The sequence below is a fragment of the Bombus pascuorum genome, chromosome 4 (genome assembly GCF_905332965.1).
Source record: "Bombus pascuorum chromosome 4, iyBomPasc1.1, whole genome shotgun sequence".
NCBI lineage: Eukaryota > Metazoa > Arthropoda > Insecta > Hymenoptera > Apidae > Bombus > Bombus pascuorum.
In genome coordinates this window covers 2,908,139-2,934,285 of record NC_083491.1, presented here as the reverse complement: position 1 = coordinate 2,934,285, position 26,147 = coordinate 2,908,139, and the positions used below count along the sequence as shown (strand labels likewise).

The 26,147-nt window shown below is 37.7% G+C and overlaps 1 protein-coding gene across 5 annotated transcripts in view; it reads right to left on the bottom strand.

Moving 5' to 3' along the window:
• The window catches only part of LOC132906526 (protein sprint), a 163,248-nt gene that overhangs the window by 128,594 nt on the left and 8,507 nt on the right, over positions 1-26,147 (bottom strand). Inside the window, exons 1-2 of one of the 5 annotated variants that reach the window (XM_060958793.1) lie at positions 22,403-22,627; positions 20,462-20,706 (exon numbers count right to left, since the gene is read on the bottom strand). In XM_060958793.1, coding sequence (XP_060814776.1) covers positions 20,462-20,542 — 81 coding nt within the window. In that variant the 5' untranslated portion in view covers positions 20,543-20,706; positions 22,403-22,627. Of the gene's footprint in view, positions 1-5,531; positions 5,816-13,003; positions 13,148-20,461; positions 20,707-22,402; positions 22,628-26,147 lie in introns of those variants that run through there. The other 4 variants (XM_060958792.1, XM_060958799.1, XM_060958789.1 and 1 more) reach the window with 4 other exon arrangements.

Genomic DNA, 26,147 nt, shown 5'->3' with positions numbered 1-26,147 from the left:
TAAGGGGGGTGACGAACATAAAACGCAAAATTCTTTGCCCCCGTTGGGGATAAAATCGTTATATACTGTATCAGTGATCGGTTTCCAATTTCTCCCTTATTTTTTTAAAAGTAATTACGAGATCTTTGCCATTATTGCTTCTCTATTTATCTTAAAAGGCGGTAGTTGGTAGTTGCAATACGTTTTATTATCGTTTGTACATCTTCAAAAGTAACAATAGAGAAAAGTAACAATATCGTTTGACTTTTGCTTTATATACAAGAATATTTAAGAATGTTTAAAAAAGAAAGAAGAGAGAGAGAGAGAAGAGAAAAAGAGATAAAAGAAGTTATAACAAAATATTTAAAATACCACCCTTCTATCCCTTCATTAAAAAAATAAAGACAAAGCGAGAATAATTTATACATCAAGACCAAAAATATAGAAGATACTACACCCTATCAGAGGGGTGAGCGTTAATTAAATACGTAAATAGACGAACATAATTATCTCTGAAACTCGATTTCACGGACAACCAGCCTCTTCTTCGATGCTATCATCTACCAACACGATCACTGTAATTTATGACCAACAGCAATTTTCGTTTATGAAAAAAACGTAGCCTGTTTGAAGGGGTTGTTACTTTAGTCGGTGATCCTCGGTCGAGAGGGGATTTTTCTAATAAACTAACCTCCCTTTTCTCGTTTCCAGGGCACAACAGGTCTTTCTATGGTGAACTCACACTTTTTCCTCTACCTATCTGTGTGCGTATTTGGTTGGCGAGTGTGGAAGCTCATAGAACCAGAACTCTTATCACGCGATCTCAGAGAGTAATACGAAATTATACAATGGTAAAGAATCACGATGTTTCATCAATTGAAAAATTGTCTTTTTCCATCGAATAAAATCGTATTAAATTAAAAATCACATTATTTAAATAATAATAGTTGTCATTTAATAATAATATAATTTTCCTACTATTTAATATACGATTCAGTGTTTTACCATTTTTTGATAAATTTTTAGTGTTTGATATTTTTCATCTGCTACAGAAAACCACCTATACGCACTTCCTTGTTTCTGATATAAAACAGAGACCAGCGATATTTATTTCTTTTTGCGTTTTACTTTTCGCGATAAATCGCTAAAAAAGCTGCACCTTGAGCTTCGACTATTAGAAAGAAAAAAATAAAAAGCACAAAGTGTTAAGCTTCCCTTAAACAACTCTCTAAAAAAGACGCTTTTCCACCCTAATAAATATTTCCTAAAAAAAGGATAGTCCTCCTCTATCCCCTTTAAGCGAAAGATGATTTCCAACTCCATTTCGACCTCGAAATTAAATCTCCTTTTAATACGATACACTGACTCTTCGATTCACAAATGGAATTATTCATAGGCCTTTCTCATATTTGAAGTCGATCCGCTGACTGATCCGAGAATGAAAGCGAACTTACCTTGCTACGTTATTTATGCAATTCGGCTCGAACCACTCTGTCGACGTTGACACGACATTGCACAATAGCCGAGCGCGATTAAAGCCCTGTCGTGTGGTGAATGGAGGTTCCGAGTGGCGAAAGGGGTAGCTAGCTAGCCAAGTGGCAATCACGGAGTTACCCTTTTATTTTTCCATCGCGTGCATTATAATTCAGGCACAACGAACCGACTTTCTTTCATTTTCTTTCATTCCGAGGGCCTCTGGTCGATCGAAGAAATTCAGAATTCGAGTGATACTTGTTTGAAATGTACTTGGAAGTAGAATTTTTTCTTTTATTTTTAGATATCGTTGTCACTATATTTGAGATTGGTGTCAAGCTACAGAATTGATACATATCGATTGAGAATTCAGTATTGTACTATTAAAATAAGAAGTTGGTACGAGTCGTGAATCTTAAGAACATTTGCCTCGGTAGAACATTGAATTTATATCATTAAATGATCGAGGGTTGTAACGAAACGTTTGATACCAAAGCTGTCACAAGTAGAACAAAGCTGATGTCGCGTAGCCACAAGCTAGGGGTTGTTAGAGCAAAGTAGAACGGGAGTCGATGCGACTTAAGCTGACTAGGAGTAGGCTGAAACAACCTAAAGAGCTTTGAAGCGTATTAGAGCGTACATTCGCATGACTTAGAGAACAACTTGTTAACAGATTAACCGATGTAATTCTCAACATTCTCCAACATCAATATTTATCGTTATAAGCTTACAAGTATTTATAAACTAGTAAATCCAAAGTATCAGGCAAAGCAAATTATCCGATCATTAACCGCTACTTTAAATTATATAAAGCTAAATAAATTATGTACTAAATAATAATCAACGATTATTTCGAAATCTATAGGAAGAAATTGAATAGAAAATAAGCATAATTTCAGAATATTTCGTACTTAACGTCAAACTTCATCGAAATAACGAGTTACAGAGTCGAGTACGATGCATCGTTTCAAGTGGAATTTAAATATCATCAAAACCCTCGCTGAACACGCGACCTTAAAGGGTCATCCTGAGAATGTAATTGCAATTCACCCCAGCCACAACCCCGCGATCTGTCGATACGTGTATCGAGTTCCCCTGTGACACGGGTACATCATCCCCCGTGCCAGAAATCTCAGACTATTTCTAAAATTTTCATACCCGTCCGCCTGAGTGAGACTCGATTGACAGATAACAAGATACGTCGTTGTCTTTTGAAAATTCGTGTCCTATCCTATACCATCGCTGTCCGATTCCATCATTTTGTTGCATGTCGGTCGAATATCAAGAGTTTGAAGTGTAATTCTGTTTACAGATGGCTTGTGAATATTTGTTGTCCTTTGTTAATCAGTTCTAAGTTAACTTTTTCTTTAACCGTAGGCTTTTCGTGTTTTTGGACTATTTTTGGTGCTTTAAAAAGAGCTCGTGAACGTTCTTCGTTGTTTCCCTCCGGTTACTTTCATTTTCTAAATTGTGATATTTGGTATTTTTGGATTATATCGTAGATTTGATAAGAGAGCTTGCGAATATTTCTTATTTTCCCTTATGGTTTACGATTCATTTATATTTGATCTAACGTTTGATAAGATTATGAGTTTACGTTGACGTATGATATCTTTCATAAACTAATTAACGTTGATTTTACTTCAAAAATAATATCCAGTGAACATTCCAAATCCAAAAATTCTCTTCAAATTTAGGAATTCCTTTCAAATAAATGTAAATATCGCTTCGAATTTACCAATTCTCGGCTGGAAGTAACAAATAGCTAATATTAACGGCGGAAACGTGATTTTCGTGGAATACAGACGCTTTTAGCGCGACGGAAGCAAGAGACGCATAACCGTGTGCCTTCGATTCGCGAATATTTGGCTTGCACACGGATCCTCGTGTGTATTCGGGGTGAGTCATGCGAGCAACGAAGCATGGAACCCCATAGGACGCCGGTTAGATATTCCGGCTGTCGAAGCTTTGCTCACAAAGCCGATGGAAATCGATGGATTCGCCAAAGCAACGGAAACCCTTCGTCGATCTTTCTCGCTAGAAATCCGATGGAACCCGTAGAAATGATCGACGTCTCGTTCGATGAACTTCCATTGAACTCTCTACCATACCGCACGATTATTTCCAAAATAATCCAATTTTTATAATTCGCTCGCCACGTGCATATTAATCGATTGTCAGATTCTCTTGCATTCTAAACAGCTCACTGAAATTCTTCTCGAATTACTCCAACTTTACTCAAATCGTGTAGAGAGAATCTATTCGCGTTGAAAATTGTGTAGGAATTTATAAAACATCGGTAGATAGGTGTAAATATTATTTAATATCGAAAATCACTTCTGAGTACTTATACGGAAATAAAAAATAGAAGAGGAGAATAATTCAAAGAAAAAGCACTCGCAATATACAATTTATAATCCTCCTCTCGGTCCAATACACATAGGAAACCGATCGACTAAAATTGATTTTGATATTAAGCGATACATATTTATAAGATTTTATACGAAAGCTAGAAACACGAGAAAAGAATAATTCAAGCAGAAACCACTCGTAATAAGTACAATTTACAATCCTCCTCCTAACCCGATACACACAGCAAACCAATCAACTGAAATTACCAATTAAGACTACAAAAGACACCCTCGAATTAAAGAGATCGATAGATTTCATCAACTCGTTTCTCCCAAACTCCAGATGCATCTTCTATATTCTGGAAGAAAAAGAAGAAAAAAATACGCATTTAAATAACAAGCTGAAGAGCCTCGTGCGATGACAAAGGATCGGAAAAACACGCGGATGAATGCATAAATAACATCGACACCCTTCCGGTCCATTGTCATTCAGAGCGCTGTCTTGCGCACTATCTTAAATGAAGATAGCGCGGCTTACAATGCAAAAAAGGTGGACCTAACGCTTGAATCTCGATCTTGGTCACGGACGTGGGGACCCCGAAAATCGTTGCTACATTTTTCATGGGGCACACCGAGGGAGGAAAAACCGCGAATAAGAGAACACCATTATACGTAACTCGGCCACGGTCGTAACAGGGGTGCAAGGGAGCAAAAAGGTAGCGGCTTATTCTCTCCTTGAAAATAGATGGAAATAGATTGACACCGTTTCGTTGCTACTTCTTTTTATACCCGTGATAGGGTTTATTAAAAATTGCAAACGTGTCAGGGTCGCAGAAACTTCCCTCAAAGACCATATTATGGCTCTTTTGGATATGAATTCACGATTCTGGGGCAAGTAAACTCACGCCACTTTCTTGCTTATTAATTTCCGTTTTCTGACTCTTCGCTGCATCGTTTGGTTTAGTTTCAGCTTCAGTTAGTTTGGGTTACAGTTGACAGGTAAATTTTCTTCGCTTTGTGCAAATTCTTCCGTGAGTTTCTATTTTTCAAATTTTCGTAGCTTAATTCCGATTATGTTCGAATTAAATTTAGGTTTGCTTCGACGAGGAATCTCCTTCAACTCTATGCTTTAACAATTTCTATTCGTTAATTATTCGTTGCTTGGTTCAGATTAGATTGGAAATAAGATTGAATCGACCTGATAAACTTCGTCGCCTTTGTACCTTCGTATTAATTTTCATTTCCGAATGTTTCCAAATTACTTTTCGTTAAATTTCTCAAGTAAATTGCTGGAATTTTTTACTCTTTTCTTAATTTCGACTTTTTAACTTGTAGCTAAAGTTTCTACGCTGGTTAGCTGAATCTCGAAGGAGAGTTAGTTATGCACGTCGGATCTATATGACCTGAGAAGATATGACGCGAGTCGGAGCAAGTCAGACCATTCCGGAGCAACTTCTCAGAAACTATAGTTATTCGAAGCGGTTGAAGACGAATTAGAGTGGACAGGAACATTAGCTACCATACACTGAATCTGGCTTTGGTCTAATTTAGAGCTACTTGAAATAGAACTTGCCCAAATAGAGAAACTTTCTATCGACTTGTGCCACTCCGAAACATACGAACGATCACACGATCACAAATATGTACAAATATTTCATAAAAACTTGTAAAAACATTCGCGAGCCTCTGTATAGAGGTACATAAACATATAGAATTCTAATTTTCTACCAATTCTTTCCTCCACCAGTTCTCGATCTCCATGATTAGATCATAGCGTCGTCCGTGTTCCCAGGCTAAGACGTTCCCTGTCGACGATCTCCTTTCCTCGCTTTCCCCTTCCAACTTGTAACAACTTACGATCATCGAGAGATTCTCGAGCGAATTCTCGGATGTATGCGTTCGAGACAACGCGACCCACACGGGGTCCTTAATAACCGTAACGCGTGGAAACTCTGCGGGGCTCCCGGCGCGATCGTTAAACTGCGAACACGATGGCTGGCCTCGCGGCGCGAGCAGGCCTGCCAATCCCCCTTCGCGTCGCGGAACTTGCAGAAGAAGAGCAAACGCGACACGACGACGGCTCGAATTAAAATGGTCCGCTGAAACTCATTCCCCGAATTAAACGGATTAGATCCAATCAGCACCGGCCGCTGTCGTCGACGTCGTGCAACACGTTGTACCGTTGTCGCGGCGTTTCATTCGATTCCGGCCTTTGTTTAATTAAATTCATCGAGTACGCTCGGAATAACGCGAAACTTTCCACGAAAGCTTACAAGTTTCGTACTACGTAAGCGTGGCCGTGTGTTTACAACGTATGAATAGACTTTGTTTGATTTACGTCTGATGGCATTTTGACGAAACCGGTAGCAGCAAATGCGGATGGAATCGATTTCGTTGCCTCTGCAGGATTTACACTGTTCGAGCCTCGTATCTTGTAGTCGAATAGGTTAACGAAGTTCGGCTCTTTCGAATGGATATTATTGCTCGGAACATTTGAACATTTTGATTCGTGCGAATGGGTTTCGCGATTTATGCGAGAAGGTTCGTTCGTTGGACGATAGAACGAGTTTGTCGATGTACAAGAACGGCTGGAAAGTACGGCGGTGTCTCAGGTGTGACGCGTGACAAGGTGTAGAAAACGAGATACCACTGCGCGAAGAAAAGAGAAGAAAATGGATCAATAGGAAAGTATACGGAAGAGTCCGAACGACCTTTTTAATAAGAAAACTCGCGAATAATTATTGCGCTATGTTGTCGAACTAATTTTATAATCTTAGCTTTTAAAAGCTTCGATCTGAATTTTTATACTGGAAGGTTTGAGTTTAAATTTTCCCGTTTGAAAGTGTGAATTATAATTTTTATATTTGTCAAGCTTAAATTCGAATATTTGCGTATCCAAGCGTTCGAATAGTAAGCAAAAACGCTTATCTTTTCTCTAGAATACTCTGCTCTAGATAACGCATTCGAATGATTCACGTTTAATGGATCGAAGCTATCGCTAGCGAACTCTGCGTGTCTACCCGGTAGAAGCAAGCAAAGCAGAACACAGTCATTCAGATCACCGCTCGAGATAGCCGACGATGTATGTCTTACGTCCAATGGTCTGTTAGCTTGCATAACGCACCCATACACATAGATCACTTCATATTTTATTCTGTCCATACGCTGCCTGCCACGACGTGGATACACGGGACAAAGAATTTGGGAACCCCATATACGATCGTTGTCCCAGGTCCCAGAGGAATTGCCTAACTTCGTACAGGCAACCCGAGAATATACTGCGTAGCAGTATTCTGTTATGTAGTCGATTAATCAACGATCCATCAACTGTAGGATCAATGTCCTGACTTCGGAGGGTTGTCACGCGATGGGGTTAACCCTATTTCCTTCGTTCCTAGTTAGCTTAACGATGAATTATGATTTTTCTGTTCTGATGCGATCATTAGAACTAATTACTGACAGCAAGATTGCGAACTAATGCGAAACATCGAACTATGTTATAGTTGTACGATATACCAATTACATCGTGTAACAAAGTCGTTCATTTTTCACTTTATTTCGGAGATTAACGTAAAAACCTTGCTAATATTACGATGGATAAACACAAGACGAGTAGTATAAATAAATATTCTTCCTCTTCTATTAGGTCGTCCGAAAAGTTTCTTTCGTTTTATAAATTGATAATAGACGAACAACAATTTCTATTTGATGTTATTTTATCGAATTAGGTATGATCCATTTCCTTCTATTTCTATTATTATGTTCGCACATAATTCAATAAACTAATATAAAACAAAAAACACTGTGCATCTATTATTTCTTTATAAAACGAAAAACACTTTTCAGACGACCTGATATAATCTATTGGATTGGCAACTAAGTGATCGCGGATTTTGTCAATAGGTGGTATTGACAAAATCCGCGATCGCTTAGTTGCCAATCCAATAAAGCAAAACTAAATAGATCGATCGCGCTCGTTCAATTTCTACTGAAAATTTTCCTGAGGGAAACTGAATCCGCAATCGCATTCGCATGTAACGCGCTACAGTTGCTTGTTTTCAGCCCGTGTTTATACCAGCTCGTAACCACTAGCGAAGAGAGTACGACAACGATTAGGTAGCACAAACGACAATTAAGCGGGCCCTGGTGTTGGCTGCTCGTTATCGTAATAGACGGTACACGCACATAGTCCAACCCGTGCAAATAAACGTAGAACACGCGCGTCCGGTTGACGGCTCTTGTCGCCGCAAAAGTCGAATGTTCGGTGCGCCGCTGAAAAGATTCGTTTAATAAGGACACGACGAACCGGAAGCGGATCGTTTATAGGGTGTCTCGAATGGAAGAGATCGAAGGTGAACCAAGAGGATTTCAGAGGATAGAAACTGGGATCGAGGTGATTCTTCGGTTTGGAATTTTTTTCTTAATCTTCGTGTGTCGTGTCGTATGTTGTACCGAAAAAAGATGAAATATGGGGTAGCGAGAAATGGTAAGAGGTAATATCACGATAGAATAGAATTCATAGGGTGTCCGTAATCTTTCTCGTTCTTTGAAACTGCATGAAATGCTGAATTATTGAATACCGAAATGAATGGAATTTGAATGAAATTTGAAATTGAAATTTTATACGCAAAGATACCGTAACCAACGCGACCTCTCTTTTTCCCGTTCTTTCGCCAAAAAGTATCGACCCACCTATTCCACGTGACCCAAAGCAAAGAAAAAGAACGGTGTACTGTTCAAACGATAGAAATCACGAGACGAACCGACCCTATCCCTCTCGAAATCAAACCCTCAGGCTCCAAGCAGGATGAAATCTCGAAACAAAACGCTACTTTTTCTATCACAATCTGATTCAAGCAAGCCTCTGTTGAGCCCGACTCAAAAGTACCCTATAATTTTCCACCTGCAATTCGAAACTATCGGTACACACGGTGTGCAACGACAGCTGCACTCGATCGGCAATGTTACGTGTTTCCCGTGGCCACCATTTATTTGCCAGCCTCTGTGTGTCCACGAACACACGGCACCAAGGATGATAAGACAACCAGAGAATGAAAAAGAGAAGAAGATGAAGAGTATATTCCCGAGTGTACATATATTATACAGTAACGTACACGCGTGTCTTCGTACGCCAGTGCAGCGCGAGTAACGAAGACGCAGCTGCGAGGAAAGAAACAGACTTCAGAGAAGGTGAATCTATGAGCTGTACGAGATCCAGTGCGCGTGACGAAAATGTCGATTATCGAGAAATTGATCCTGATCGATGCTGGTTACGGACGTTTAACTCTGCGATGGAGGTTCTAATTTTGTTTATTATTATAAAAAAAAAAAAAAAAAATAGGAGGAGAACCGATTTAAAAGAAATAAATAAAGTTTGAACAAAGTAAAATTCGGATAAGATACGATATTGTGCGCGTTGATCAAATAGGAAGTTGGGGTACGCGACGAAGTCTCAACATCTTTTATAAGAAAACTTGATTTCTGATGTTTTATTTTTATTCAAGTTGTGTGAATAAAGTTTGATATCGTTCGCATTAATTGAAGAGGAAGTTATGACAAGTGTTCAAACCTTGAGATATTATTGTCGATCTAGTTGCTGGCAAAATCTTCGTCGCTTATGTCATTCTTACGACTAATTTCTAGCAAATACTTCGTCACGTTTCCCATGTAATCAAACACGCTGCGTTCATTCGTATCGAATTTTTTGCAAGCCATCGTGCGTACCCCTTTTTTTTCACAGAATCAGATTAAACAGCAGTTCTACGTTTTTCACGCGATTCTATTTTATTCCATTCCACGTTCAATTATTTTTCAAGCATGCAGTGACATTGCAATTGCTCTAACTCACGCTAGTTTCATTTAAGCACGACAGATACAAAGCACACACTTTACATCTGTACTTTCCACAATTCAAATTCTAATTTTAATACGAAACAATCTAGCCTCGGTAATCGTTTAATTACTATCAGCGTCTCCTGTAAAGTGGATATCGCTACAAAAATAGTAAATACGAGGCGATAACGTACGATGATTCATCGATAGCGTATCACACTTTATCACTCGTTTCAGAATATATCTGAAAATTAAATTAATTATTTCCCCATTCCCAAACACAGCTATTCCCAATTTTTTGATATTTCCGCAAGTTCAGAAGTTCAAACGATTAAAATTGAAAAATAAAGGCGAGCGGTGATATCTGAATATATTTTGTTTCATTAACAAACTTGTGAAAATATTTCTTGAAAGGAAGACATTTCTTGCAATTAAAAAAGTTATATATAATTATATTATATTTAATAATTATATATATATGTAATATTGTAAATCTTGGGGTAATTCAGGTGATAATTATATTATATTTAATAATTATATATATATGTAATATAGTAAATCTTGGGGTAATTCAGGTGATCGATTTTGAAGTTTGAAAATCGAATTTTATTGTGAAGGTGGCTAGATAAAATACAAAATAAACAACAATTGATATCCGTCTATAACAATAAACGACAATAATTTACATAGACGCGAAATAACAAGTTTTATACAATGTTTACCTGAAAATCGAGAATCGATTTTCAACGTCCTGAGCTACCGATCTTGCTTCGTCGATCTTCAAAATTTTAAATGGTTATTCCGTGCTCTTGTCTGTCACTGATGTTGCTCTCTGTCCGTCCGTTTGGGAAAAGAGTGTCTTTCAAAAATGGTTGACCATAGAACCCTAAGAGGGTCGCTCTGGCCGTTAAAAAAGTCGTGCTACCCGTAAAACAAAAAGAATCCCTATACCACGTGAATTCTAGGGAGTTTACATATATATATATGGATATAGAAAGAAAGAAACTAATTTATTTGTTCTAACTAAGCTACGTAATATTAAAAGAAAATTAATAGCAAAAAAGAATCCCTATCCCACGTGAACTCTAGGGAGTTTATATATATGGATATAGAAAGAAAGAAACTAATTTATTTGTTCTAGCTAAGCTACGTAATATTAAAAGAAAATTAATAGCAATATCAAAATAATTTTTTTCAAATTATATTTGATAATCAAATTCGATGTAAATATCAATCTTCTTATATCGGGTGATAGAATGCGACATATATATGAATAAAAAGAAACGAAAAACTGTATACAAAGTTATCATCAGTCTGGCGTTTGAGAGGCTCGTTTATCTTGCATAGGAAATTAAATAGTATTTCTTGCAGATTTATAAACCATGCATAAACACGCACACCCGATCGTTACACGATTAACACAAAATTAAAACCGTCGTCTACGATATACTGCCATAAGCCTAACAGAATTAAAATCGAAGAAACTGCAACTTGGCAGATGTATTATTTTTTTACAATTTTTATTTTATATTATTCCATCGAATTAGGTATGATCCATTTCGTTCTATTTCTATTATTACGTTCGATTATTATAATTCGATAAATTAATATAAAACAAAAACATTGTGCGTCCATTATTTCCTTATAAAACAAAAGAAACATTTCGGACAACCTAATAATTTTCAGCTGCCACCCTCCAAAAGGAATTCTGACCAAAAACCAAGCCGGTGGACAGATCAATCGTCGCGGATCGACCGAAAACGTTTACTCGTGGATTTTCAACGATGTAACTGGAAACTATCCACGATCGGGTTAGTTGAACGCTGTTCTCGTTATCATCTTCGTTATCGGAATCGGTTGCACGCACACGTTTCGAGCGATCGATCCCAAGCCGACGAAATTGCCGTGTTTTCCAGCTCTGCCGGCATGCGTTCACAAGCGACGGAATTAATTAATCGCGCCTGGGGCTATTCGTGGCTGGGAAAAGAATTAATCGGCCGACTACCGGCTGAAATACGAGGGGATGGAAAAATTGTTGACGCGATGCTCGATTTGATGGCGATATTTGCTCGGAATGATGCACGCGCGAAACGGTTGTTAGTGTTAAGCCGCCTCTCTCCACCACGATTTTTCACCATCTCCGATTTAATCCCGTATCTCGTTCCGTTCTACCGTGTCGATTATGGTTTCAACCGAGGGCCGGTTCGTTTGTAATAGTTACGCTTTGTGGCCTTTTTTCCTAAACAGTTATACGACGGAAGATTAATTGATTTTAAACGAAAGGATTTCTTATTCTACGCGGAGAACGAATTTCGGACATCGTAGCTGCTGTAAGATGAATTTTAAAGGTTCTGGTATACGAGTTGATATTTTTAATTAAGAAATTTTGCTTACGGATAACCATTACAAATGATTAAAATTGTTTTCATTGCCAGTAGTTGTTACCGACGAGGGACATTTAATTTTGGTTATCAGTAACCGGTTATAAATACCCAGGAAGTTTGTTTGGTTACCAGTAACCATTATCGATGACCCGAATTTTATTTTGGTTACTGATAATCATTATCGGCGGCTAAAGTTTTTCCTGTAGTTTCTTGTGAAGCAGAAAAAAATTAACTGTAAAATTTACATGTACTTAATACACTTTAATACCTTGCTTAACAAAATGTACAAGTTTTATAGTTGAGCCTTCTTACGTTACCAACGAATATCTACTAATTATCGGTAATCTTAGTAACAATCGACAAGAGGCGAATGTAACCAGAAAATATTTTTGTCGTCGATATTGGTTAGCGGTAAGCAAGAAGACATCTCGCAATATACAATGATTAACAATTAAAAATTAATATCTGTGGCTTTTTTCACAGAACAGCGATACGACAGAAGATTAATTGATTTTAAAGGAAGGGATTTTTTATTCTACGTGGAGAACGAATTTCGCACATCGTAGCTGTTGTAAGATGAATTTTAAAGGATGTCATTTTTTGAGAATTTCTCCCATACTTATTGATAACTGTCCTTCATTTGAATAAAAATTGTAACAAAAAAGAAGTAGAATTAATTACCAGAGAGGAATTATGAACATTCTGTTTGTTTATTTATCTTTTCTTCGGTATAATTCATGTTATTTATACCAAACGATAGCGCTTCAAAAAGCTTCCGGCTTTTAGATTGCCAATACGAATATTTTAATCCTCTACGTTGTGGGATTATTTCAATATCGCGTTGATTCGATAAATTTTTTAGAGAATGTTGATAGGCAAGAAAATTTATTAGATTTTGATAAGAGAAATTATTACATACCGAGTGTCAAGGTATACAAGAAGTGCGATTGATTTAGTAAAAATCACTGGAATCCGGTCACTCACCGGAGAACGCTGTTTCCTCTCGTCTTCACGCGAAGATAACAGCAACTTCCGTTTTCTGACAGACGATAACGCCGCGATACCGCTCGATTTCCTTTCTACAACTATAAACACTGTCAAACAGCGACTACCGACGTTTCGACGACTCGCATAACAACAACGCTAATTTCACACGAATGACGCACACGCGACTCTGAATTGCACTTTACACGATACACTTGACGCGATTCCGAGAATAACGTAAAAAGAGAGGAGAACGAGAACGAACTGTCAGCGCCTTTTTATTACCGATCCGACAGAGAACCGATCGATACTACCGAGCGACCACTTTTCTGAAAATCCTTGCCTCCGTTCGATTCCACGCTCCTGTATTGTTTCCATGGAATAGATAATACAATATTTCTTTTAATTTTTATATCCACGCGATAGTATTATTAATCTGTGAAATGTTTGCAATGGAATTATGAGATTGGAAGAAGTTTCAGACACTGTTTAGAACGTTACTAATATCGTTTTAACGAATAATTTTACCTCTGCTTGTTAAAGAGTCTTCTGCTTTTACTTTTATTTTGAAACAATAGTATTTTTAGTATTTCGAACGTTTAAAATGGAATTACGAAGATGTTGCTGATTGTTTATGACATGTTTAATATTTCTCAGTGAAAATTTTCACTTCTTTTAATTTAAAAATAACGTTATTAGTCTTCGAAATGTTCTAATTAAAAATAATGAGTTGGAGAGGATTTCGAACGTTGTTTGCGGTGTCTATACCTTTTCGCGAACGGACGAGTTTTAATAATTAGCGGTGTAAAATTAATTTCCGTAATTCAGCGCTCGAACACACGATTTCGTCACACGTACGATCGTAAGCAACCTTCTTACGATCAGAGCAGGTGAGTGAACTGAACTTTAACACGAATGTGCAGCCACGAGTACACGAGACGTGTACTCGTCCCTGGGAATCGATACGAACGTGCCGCCGACCCATCGTTCAATTTCCATAGCAACATCTGAGTCCAAACAAAAATGATTTCGTGCCACTTTTGTCCCACAGACGACATAACTGACCAACGGAAGAATTTTCTAACAGTTCTTTCATATTTCTACGTGATACACGATCCATACATTTTATATAATTATTTTTACGTGATACAAAAACCTTTGGAAAATTGAAATTTAATGACGAAAATACAAAAAAAGAAGAAAAACACCAGTATTGATCTAACACTGCCACATGATTAGTAGAGTGGGGATTTTTATGAAAATTCATAATCTTGCAGACAATCGTAAAGCAGTGAGACTCGAAGAAAATGTAATTTTACAGTTAAGGTACATCTCACAACAAAATAAATATGTGTCGGGATATTTTTGAGAATACTATATAAAAATGAAACATCGTATGTATCAACGGTTTTTCATAGAATATATTTTACAGTTGTAGAAAAGTGTTTCTTTAACTATGTGAAGATTTCGTTAATAATATTACGTCGGTAATTGAGGGTTGAGAATCAAAGAACACAGAGGGAAGAGTTAATGATTTTCACGAGCAAAGAAAAAACTTTTTCCCTGTATTATTCGCCTCGTACAACTACCAGAATTATATCTCCTCAACTATGGTATCAGACTACTCCAGAAGAAAAAGGGAAAAAAAGGAAGACCAACTAAATTGCGAGCTAGAACGCAATTTCTCCGGGCCCTTTCAGCGAGAATTCGCGATACTCGAGTCGCTCGAGGGTTGACCACCTCCGCAGTTAAAGGCTTCGCCTTTAAGGCTGCGGCCACACGAGCGTTGGTTCTGTCATCCGTGACAAATAATGCATTTTCATAAAATGTACGATTCATTGTCTTTGCGTACATATAATCTTCTTCGTTACGATCTCCTTTTCGAAATTAAAGATTGGGTGGCTGATATAAATGAGATAAATAGGTTGATAAAGATACATATCTGATCCTGAAACCAAATAAAGATACAGTATGTTAATTACGTAAAAGTAATTATATCAAGATACAAGAATAGCGGAATTAAAAAATTTCCGTGTGACCGAGGCCTAAAGCGACGACATAAAGGAGCGCTCTCAGCCGCGGAAGAACATTTCTTGCCATCCCCAAACACGGAAAAATATAATCCCACGAAACGATTGTACACACGTATACCATTCTTAAAGCCTCGACTTTTAGCACCGTTATGTCCTTCCAAATAATTTAGCATCGTTTTAACTTGATTGAACGAAGGATTTATCGGCTCCTCGCGCGTTCCTCTTCCACCCTCGGCCGCGGTGCGTTCGACTTTCTTCCACGTCGATGGACCGTAGCGACGCGATAGGCGTTCACTCGCCTGAAAATTCACTCGCCTTTAGTACTCTCTCTCTTTTTTTTCTTTTTCTTCTTTTTTTTCCCTATATCTTTCCTTCACTCTCGCGCTTTTTCTCGCAGAATAACGAACAGACTTACTCGAGTTGCGAGTTTCCGGTGAAATTAATTCCAGTTCGTTGAAATATCGAATGGCGGGATTAAAGGGTAGACGAATTTATTATTCAGAATTTGATGGTGATTTTTACGATATAATCTCTTCAGCTTTTTGCATTTTCCAAGCATGTAACACACGAAACGAGAATCGAATAAAAAAAATACATAATTCGACGAATCGTAGATTGCAACTGTTCTAATACAATTTGTAAGTGATCGTTTCATACGATTTGAATTTTTCTTATTTAATTTACGCTGTGTAATTTACGGCTGTGTGATTATTCCTGAGCATCTCGTAAAGTTATAAAACGTTTAAATACCACGATCCAGTGTATCTGCAGTTTACCAGAGCAACAACCAAAACGCCGATTTTCTCAAGGAACGTTGAACATCCTCGAGCTGATCGAAGGGGATTCAGCTAATTACAGCAGGAGATTCGCCGCGACGAAGTAAAGCCGAGAGGATCGAAAGTGTATCGACGGTCGGCTGACAGGAAACTTTCTAGACACTGGAACCGGTGTCTGCGAAGATGGCCTTCGATCTGGTACAATTGAAGTGCACCGGGTGTCGAAGAATCATTGTTCTCCGACTCCGTTTCAACTTTTTCAATCCACACACCGTAATTCCGTCTGACTTACTTTCTTGTAATCGATCGTACTCGAAGAAATAAAATTGACCATTTGTAGCACGGTAAATCCTATGTATCTACTGGTAATAAATCGTTTTATTTTATCGCTTTCCAATTTTTCCAATAATCTATCAGTTATTTTGAATTGTTTCCGACTGTTTCCGTTTTCAATTTTAACTTTTTCGCTCGCTGCCAAATTCGATTAACATTATTCCTACGATTTCACGAAATTTGCATCGTAGCTTCAAATAGCCTTGAAAAATTCCTCCGTTAAACGAATAAAGCAGGTTAGAAGCTATAAGTTACCGATATTACAAATTTCCCTTGCATAAAAGTAACAAGTTTGATAATAAAAATAGACTGATTTTAAAAACTGACTTTGTTTTTTTTTTTTTTTTTTTTTTTTTTTTTTTTTTTTTTTTAACGACTATTCAATTACTGTGCGAAGAGATTCTCCTTCTATTTCTTATATTTTTATAGCGTTCGTTGCTTATTTTCCTAATGTCCGACAATAAATCGTTGCAAGACACCATGTACGGCGCTTTTAATGGAAAACTACGGCCTCAAGGACGAAACAGGCTTCCGCCGCAGCTCGAGAATCAACCGGTATGCAAATGAAGCTTAAGGTCCTGTCTGCCGATCTCTGAAACCGTGCAGTGCCAGATCGATCGTGCAGTCGCCGTTAATTGAATTAATCATCGGATTAAACCTTCCTCTGAGCTTTGGAAATCGTTTTAGCCCCCCTGCGTCGTTCATAGAGCCAACCTCGCCATCAGGAAAATGAAATATAACGTTGCACGCAGAGGAATCTATCGATCGGCTTTTTCAGATAAATCAGATTACGTGTCTATGAACCTGTTCTCAGCTCCATAGAATTTTCAGATTCTAATATGCAAGAGAAAGAATCTAATATGCAAAAGAGGTAAAATGTTTTGATAAATAATGTACGGACAAGTAGAGGTGGATGGACGGTTTGAGAAAATCCCAACATCCCACTGTAAGTTTTGATATTGTATTTTAAATACGACCGTTAAAAAAAGGAAAAAAGGAGAATAATGGCGTATTTCTTTAACGGGTACAGGAAGGCGACGGGCTGTGAAAAATAGTGATTCCGTGACTACCTTTGAATATTCCAGCGAGCATTAACTCGCATGGCTTATATGTTTCCGTGGGGACAGGAGAACCATCTGTTCTTATCCGTGCGGCAAGTTAAAGCGTTTTTAAGCTGCCCGGGGACGTAACAATCCCTATAAGGGCGAAAGACGCGGGGATGGACTTCGTGCTCACGCATAATCGTCCAGATAGCTAGACCCATTCAAATTTCACCTAATTGCCTCTACCCTGAAACGCGGTTGTCACGGACATCCTTCCAGCGGCCAAGTCTAATTGCACCTTTCGGACGATCGATCGAAAAGATTCACGTTATATCTCGATATCCATAAACTGAATTATATTTGTATTGAGAGATCGTACACGGTTTTGTAGAGAAAATATGTAATTTTTGATTCTAAAAAAGATTCATTGAACTACGAGAAGCGAATCTTTTTTTCATCGACAAGTTTGATGGCAGTCGACGTATCGAACATTCGCTTCCTACGGATCATCGTATAAAACTCTGAAATAACGTTAACAATTAGATCGCGGATATTTAAACAAATTCATATTTTTATGAAGATGGAGACTAAGTTTGAATAGAAAATTGTTTCATCTACTAAATATTAACAGAAGCCCTACGATTTTGATATTTTATACAATTTTACATATCGCGCGGTTTGCGCGCATCTTTGTACCTCCAAATTACCCGTAAGTGCGTAAAAGATCAGAATCAATTAATAAATTTCTTCGCAGTAAATAGGAAAAGAGAGAAAAAAGAAAAGAGAAGAAAAAGATCGTCTACCACGTCTTCTATTTATCCAAGGTAATCTAAACGATTCCGCTGCTACTAGGAGAATTCGAAACAAAGGAGTCTGTAAATCGATCTGGGGTGAGATTTTTGGCTATCCATCATGTTTCGAGGATCGCGGCGAGGCGACAGTGGCGGAAATGAAAAGGAAACATCGGGAACATTAATTTTACAACGGCGAGATATCGCTCTGGTGCATGACAAAATTTGCATTAAATAGGATTTCGCCGACTTTGCGTTTCTCCTTGTCGACCCCATCGAGGCCACCGCCACCGACGTCGCGATGCTTCACTTTTTGCCCCTTTGCATACCTTTCCAGGCATCCAACCCCCAGCGCGCTTTTCCTCGTCCCGGATATATTTTCCCCGCCGTTTATAAAATTCCGACCACGCAGCGTCGGTTCAATACCGAAAAATGCTCGCCGGAAGCGAACTCGAGCGCGCGAGATAGGGGGCGCTTAGTCCGAAAGAAAAGATGCGTCCCATTAATGGGAAACGCGCGAGAGAATGGTTTGCACGCGGTGAAAATGGCGATGTTAGAGAGTTTTTGCAAGGGAGGGAAAAAGTGGAGGTGACGTGGAATAGAGTAATTTGGTCGGAGAGTAAGTAACGGGGGGTGGAAATAGCGGCTGGGGGATGGGTAGTATTTTAGGGCGATTTGAAGTGAATATGTGCAACGAAATTTTATGGAACAGTTGGAAAAGTGTGACATGTTTGTAAATTATGAAGCAGGTATACTGTGATCGTTGACGTAGAGTCTTTTGGAGTTTGAAATTAGTAAAAGTATGAAAGTGCACTTTTCTTGAAACGAAAACATGATTATTTATCTATGTATTTATTTATTTATTTATTTTCATCGTGTCAGTTTTATCAGAGAAATAGGCGAAGAATTCAAGTCTGAGAATAAAAAAGATAAATAGGGAATATGAAGATGGTAGAACTACTATGCTATTTTATTCTTTTATTTTTCATCCCCTCTGCTATGTATCCTAAAGGGGATAGCGAACTGAATATACCATAAACAAATATATAAAGAGATAGAAGAATAAACATAAATATCTCAACAAGAATAATCTAACAGCGTACTGTAACTCGAAGAAAGATATCTACAAAGTGAACAAAAATTCCATAAAAATGTAGTTTAAATGCAAGCGTAAATTCCTCCACAATTAAAACGGCGCCTAAGGTAATTTACATTTCAGACTCATAAAAATTCAACAGACGATAGAAAAAATAAACATGAATAGTCGCGATAAGAATAATCTGATACTTTTTAAAAAGGTATCTAACAAATAAAAAGATCTCTAAAGAGTATATTAATAACGATCGCGGAAATCATAATCATCGTTTCTTTATCGATCTTTACTATCGTTGGTCTACGGGAAACGTTAAAAAAATTAAAATAACCCGAAAATAATCTGAATTCCACGCTCAGAAAAATTCCACAGAGAAATCGCGTCAACAGGAAGGGACACGTGGCACACGCTCGGATAATCAAAGGAAAGGCGACGACGAGGAAATTCAGGGATGTTTCGCGAAACTTTTCCATCGGCCTAACACTCTTGACAAACGATAACGCGCACCCTACGGGTCACGACGCTCCTCATGGTCAAACGTCGACGTCGTGGAAGGCGCCACAGTACGTTTCCAGCTTTCGGGATCGTCGCCTCGTTATTGTCGCGACTACACGATACTCGTGATGCGACTAGATCTAGAGCCAGCCTTGGACATCGCAGGCGCGATAAGAATGGGGGTTGCTGATATCACGAGTTATTTGGACAACGATAGTACTGAGAAAGCAGCGAGAATTTTCTCCCGAAGATTACGAACACAATGGTAGGGAGAATCTATGCCGAGAGTATTTCCATGGGATTGGAGTTGATAGAGCCATGTTTTTTGGGGGGTGATTTGGGCTACATGGTACGATGCTTTCTACGTTGCAATAGTTTGCAGAGATTGGACGAAGCTCGAGATTTGAATATCCATGTCTTATATATGTTTTGCATATGTATGCGTGTTTAAACATAGGAGTATTTGAAATGTCACTCGTTCGAAATTTAAATTTCATGGGCTAATATCTGTTGTTAAATTTTGTTAAATTATTCGATCAATTATCGATCATATCAAAGAAGATATTAACTATATCAAAACGCTATGTAAGAGTATTTTTTAAGAAAAGATATTATGACACGGTAATTTACATTTAAATCATCATAGAAGAAAAAACCGGTTATTCGTTGAATAAAGTCATCTACATAATTATTCACCAATTAACATGTATATTTTTATACCAAAGACTTACGTCCTCGGCATCAATGGCCTATTAAAATTTCTTTGGACAATCGTCAACTTTTGTATACAAGTAATTCAGAGAATGATCGACATCGTAATATACTAAAATTTACTACTACTAAAATTTATGTCAGGTACTAAAATATACCTGGAAAAGATTTATTCTCACTCACCATCAAGTAACTGGAAGCATTACTGCTGGTGGATTCCCTCTTCCGTGTTGGCGCCAAATCCCTCTGAACCAATGACGTCATCTTCTTGTCATATTAGTCATCAAGATTCAACGCCGCTTAGCCACGAACGCGATGATTAATCGATGCAAACCGTGAAACTTTAATTGCACCTTATTTTCTCCACTGAGCATATAAACGTAAACGAATCGGACACAAAATTGTCACGCACCACGAAACTACGTAATCTGTAACAAAAAGGAACACCCACATTCTCGTGAATATTCATTACAGTGTAAATTTATTACTATCATAAATCGTAAGAAAATAACGAATAAAAGAAAGAGAGAGAGAGAGAGAGAGAATGAAGTCAGCCGGATTATTTTGAAAAAAAATTTCACAATGTACGTCTCAATCACCGTAAAATTTCTCCGGAATTATTTGCATCGCCGTGAGGGTCGAAATTTTCTGGCGTCAAATTTGTCGGTAATTTGCAGCGATATTTCATCGGTTTCGGTCCAGCCCCGAGGATTTAAATCGTAAGTTGCGCTAAAGCGACGGTTTATAGCGTCGTCGTTCAACGCTGGACGACGCTTGTTTCACGAGCTTTGGATTTACGACGTCGGATTAAACGTAATCGAATCGTTTGTACGAAAGGGATCGAAAGAAATCGCAAGAGAATGACGAACGTTAAAAACTTGACACCGATGACCTTTAATAATATAGGATATATTTACGTGAAAATTGGAGAACCGAAGGACTAGAAGGTTAGAGAAGTAGAATTAGGAAACTAAACGACTAGGTGCCTGCAGAATTAGATAATTGAGATACTAGAAGATCAGAAAGTTAGAAAATTGTAGAACTGGAAGGACTTGGATCGAAATGAACAACTAGACGAATGAGATTAGAAAATCGAAGCACTGGAGAACCGAAGAGGCAAAGCATAAAAGAGGACAACACTGAGAAATAAATTTCAGATCGATAATGCGAAATATTTATCGAAAAACGTTTAATTTTTCAAACAAAACGTTCAATTTCCGTATAACGCTTTGGAGTAAAATTCCCGTGAAATTGAATTTTCTACGGTCGCAAGCTCCCCCACACGGGCCAGATTTATTGTAAATTCACGTTTAACGTGGTTTACCTTTATCCATAGCCACTCGATGCTCCTTGACTGAGCTTTTCGGTCTCTAAATTCAATTCACTACACTTCATGGTGGATCGAGTACGAGGGGACAGGCCTAGCTGACAACACCGAGCAAATTCTTCCATGAAAACCTTGCCAACAATGCGGTAAATTATACTGCACATCCGTTAGATATCGGGGGTTACGCGGTCGAGATGCGATTAAGGGAATTCTAAATTCAGAACAACCACTTTATTCGATTTTCCGCCGATAAGAATTTTAACCATCCAGGAGATCGCAAATATTTCAATTACGTCAAGTGAAAGATCTCAAGTCGAAAGATTCTTAACATTCAAATTTTAATATCCTTCATTTCGGAATTTCTCCTATGTAATTCTGATAAAAATAGCAAAACCGTAAAGAGAACGTATCTTTAAAATTACTAATATCTCGACTTTATGAATACTGACATTGATACTTGTTACATTAATCCATAGACACAATAATAATAATAATAATAATAATAATAATAATAGTACTTTGTTATCTAATTGGTTGTACAGTACAGTATCTGTACGATATTTATCTATATCGAATCTATTTCGGTCACGTCCAGTCTCCCTCTTTCTCTCTCTCTGACTTTAATCTCGCTTTTTTTACCACTTTTTCTTTTCTACTCTAAATTATTTTCAAACCTCTGTTCTAGATTCTACTATCACCGCTCTTATCACTCTTCTATACTTTGTGCAATATCTTCTTTCTATTCTATTCCTATCCTACCCCTATCGATCTATTTCTTCTGCCTATTTCTTTTTTACCTTTCTCCTTTCTACTCTTCGTTCATCTGATATTTCTTCCTTCCTAGCCAATTCTTCGCTCTTCCTTTTCCATATAATTTCATTTGACCTTGCCAGGCTTACTTTTCCACTTGCGCTTACTATTTCTACCCAATTTGAATCTTTATTTCTCGTTATTCTACGCATTCTTATCGCAACTTTCCACTTTCAACTCACCACATAATTTACATTCTTCTTTGCATTCTTCCCAATATCTACATTGCCTAGATTCATCGCTTAATCATCGAAATCATCGAATCTAGATCTCGCTCTTGCTTTTAACTCATTTCTATTCCTCTAACTTCCTTTGCTTATTTTGACTTTTTCATATCCGTCTCTCTTTCTTATTGTTTCATATCCTCACATCTTTGCTCTTCCCAGATTTCCTCTCCATTTTCTATTCTCTTTGCGCGATCATCTCTGTACCTGATCATTCTGACCATAGTTCTAAAAATCTCTTTCTACTTTTCTCTTTCTACTTTCATATTACTATCTCCCGTTTCACTAGTATCCTCTTGCATTTCCATCTGGTTGAATCTTTTTCGGTGCTTCCTAACTTCTCTTCGTATTTTACTGGTCTCGCGCCTGCTTTTATTGCGAATTTTTCTCTCCTCCTTTGATTCCAGCGATACGTGGCTCGCTGAATCTTTTCTATCGTCGTATGCTCGTTTGTAAAAAGAAAAAACGCTCCTAACTAGACTATCAAACAACTCTATCCTTAACTTCCAATCTTCCTTAGATCTTCGTTCTCCTATGCTTCGCAATTATGCTATTTTCCAAAATATCGTATTTGCTATTCTTGCTAAATATTTATATGTTTTTCATCTGTGTTATTGATCCTTACTTTATACATGTAGAGGACTTGTGTAAGATGTTTCATCGTGAGATTTATTAAATGTTATTGCTTGTTGTTCAAATCGTCGAATATATTTAAAATAATAAATTAGTATACAGGCTATATTCGCTGAGACAGTGTATAAGTCGTAAAATAGACTCGTTAACTAGATCGCTGATAATTCGTTGATAACTGGTTGATAACTGCCTGTAACTCCGTTAATAACTGATTCGCTCGCGATCGCGTCCGTTTATTTCTACCGGTCGGGGGAGAGTCGGAAAATTCGAATTCGTTTTTGGTCGACGATTGCACGTAGCTGCGACATTGTTTCACCCGGAGTTTATTTATCTTTACGTCTTGTGCGTCAAGGCGGTGTTAATGTCCCGAGGCAAAATAACAATATGAGTTGAATTGTCCTCTAACTCATGTGCGGCTTCATACAGTATCCTATATTATTCGTATTCGATGTGCGTCTGTATTTTCAAATTTCTCATAAACACAGAAAGATTCAAATTATTTCTTGCGCAAAAGAATACAGCTAATAGTTAACCTACAGATCCGAGATTCGAATGCACATACATGAGTTGAATTGTCCTCTAACTCATGTGCGGCTTCATACAGTATCCTATATTATTCGTATTCGATGTGTATCTGTATTTTCAAATTTCTTATAAACACGGAAAAATCGAAATTATTTCTTGCGCAAGAGAAAGCTAATAGTTAACCTACAGATCCGAGATCCGAATGCAAATACATGAGTTGAATTGTCCTCTAACTCATGTGCCGCTACATACAGTATCCTATATTATTCGTATTCGATGTGTGTCTGTATTTTCAAATTTCTCATAAACACAGAAAGATTCAAATTATTTCTTGCGCAAGAGAATACAGCTAATAGTTAACCTACAGATCCGAGATTCGAATGCATATACATGAGTTGAATTGTCCTCTAACTCATGTGCCGCTACATACAGTATCCTATATTATTCGTATTCGATGTGTGTCTGTATTTTCAAATTTCTCATAAACACAGAAAGATCCAAATTATTTCTTGTGCAAGAGAACACAGCTAATAGTTAACCTACAGATCCGAGATCCGAATGCAAATACATGAGTTGAATTGTCCTCTAACTCATGTGCGGCTTCATACAGTATTCTATATTAATCGTATTCGATGTGCGTCTGTGTCTTCAAATTTCTCATAAACACAGAAAGATCGAAATTATTTCTTGCGCAAGAGAATACAGCTAATAGTTAACCTACAGATCCGAGATCCTAATGCAAATACATGAGTTGAATTGTCCTCTAACTCATGTGCCGCTACATACAATTTTCTATATTATTCGTATTCGATGTGCGTCTGTATTTTCAAATTTCTCATAAACACGGAAAAATCGAAATTATTTCTTGCGCAAGAGAATACAGCTAATAGTTAACCTACAGATCCGAGATTCGAATGCAAATACGAGAAACAGCGATCGAAACGAACCGAATTCATCCGTCAATAACACGCGTTACATTTACCATTAATCTGTCCGATCGATCACGTGTCCCCGGGGATTCGAATGCATCTCCAGAGTGCTGTCCTGTCCGGTAATATCAATCTGCCACATTTTTTCTTTCCATTCTACTCGTTTTACGCTCTAGGGACTGGAACCCTACATGTCCACAGCGGACACTAATTTACGAGCAGCGTCACATTGAAAATTCATAATGGCCAAAACTTGAAATTCCGCGGCTTTAATCAAGCCATCGACATTCATGGCTCGCTTTGACCCCTTGGGGGCTGCAACGGTTCTGTTACATCGCGCTGTTGGGATATAAACCGACCTTACAGTCGTAAAACTCGAACGCGATCATCTTTTCGTTACTTTACTCGCACGCGTGATTTTTTTCAATTCTTTTGTATCGTTCGATACTTGACATGTGCTAGGTGTAACACGTATCGCGCGTCCTTTGTAACGGTGTTAAAATCTCGATAAAAAGAAAGCGATACTTCTTTGAAGGGAATAGAGGCAAACCGTTGATTCGTAAAAATATTGAAAAATAGAAAAGAATGGGAATTTTGTTGAAAATGACAAGGTGAGTTTGCGCTTGCCATCCATGTGCAGTTGCGCTAGTTACAGAAAATAGTAACTAGAAGATAGTTCTAGATATTTCTTTTTATCCCTAGTCCATTTAAGAAAGTGCAATAAAGGTTTTCCGTCTCAGAACGGTGTGATAGATTCATCCAAAGAATAAAATAATAACTATTGTGATCGCACCTCTGAATACAGAAATAACAACGCATTCTGATGCGACAAGTATTTTTTGAATATTTGAATATCTGTATTTTTCCAGTGTTCGATATTTTTAATACCTTCAGCAGCTTCTCTCGATCGTTTAAACCTTCGCAATCTGATTAATTTTCAAAAACGAAATTTACTTCCAGCTTCGTGGAATTAATTGACGAAATTGGAATGTTTTAATTATTTCGATAAATGACGTTACGATGCGAAGATCGATGATTCTTTTTGCGGAGGGCAGACGCGTTCCCATGAAACAGCTGAATGTAATCGTTCATTGGTGGTTGCAGTCATTGCCCTGATTGGTCTCGATTAAAATCGACTTGCGAAATCGTCCGAACGATCCACGCTGATGACATCAGACAGTTATAAGAAAGCCTACGACGAACGCGTTCGATGTAACACCAACGTGCTTTGCGCAAGGAAAGAATGAATAATTCACAGGGACTTACAACTAGAAGAAGAAAACCACGATGGTCCCATTATAATAAATTATTCGTTGATTCAGTGAAAATTTTTGGTGATTATTCCATAGACGTTATATTAAATAAATATTACTTTGTAATTGACATACCGATAAAATGAATTTTACAATTTAAACGATCGA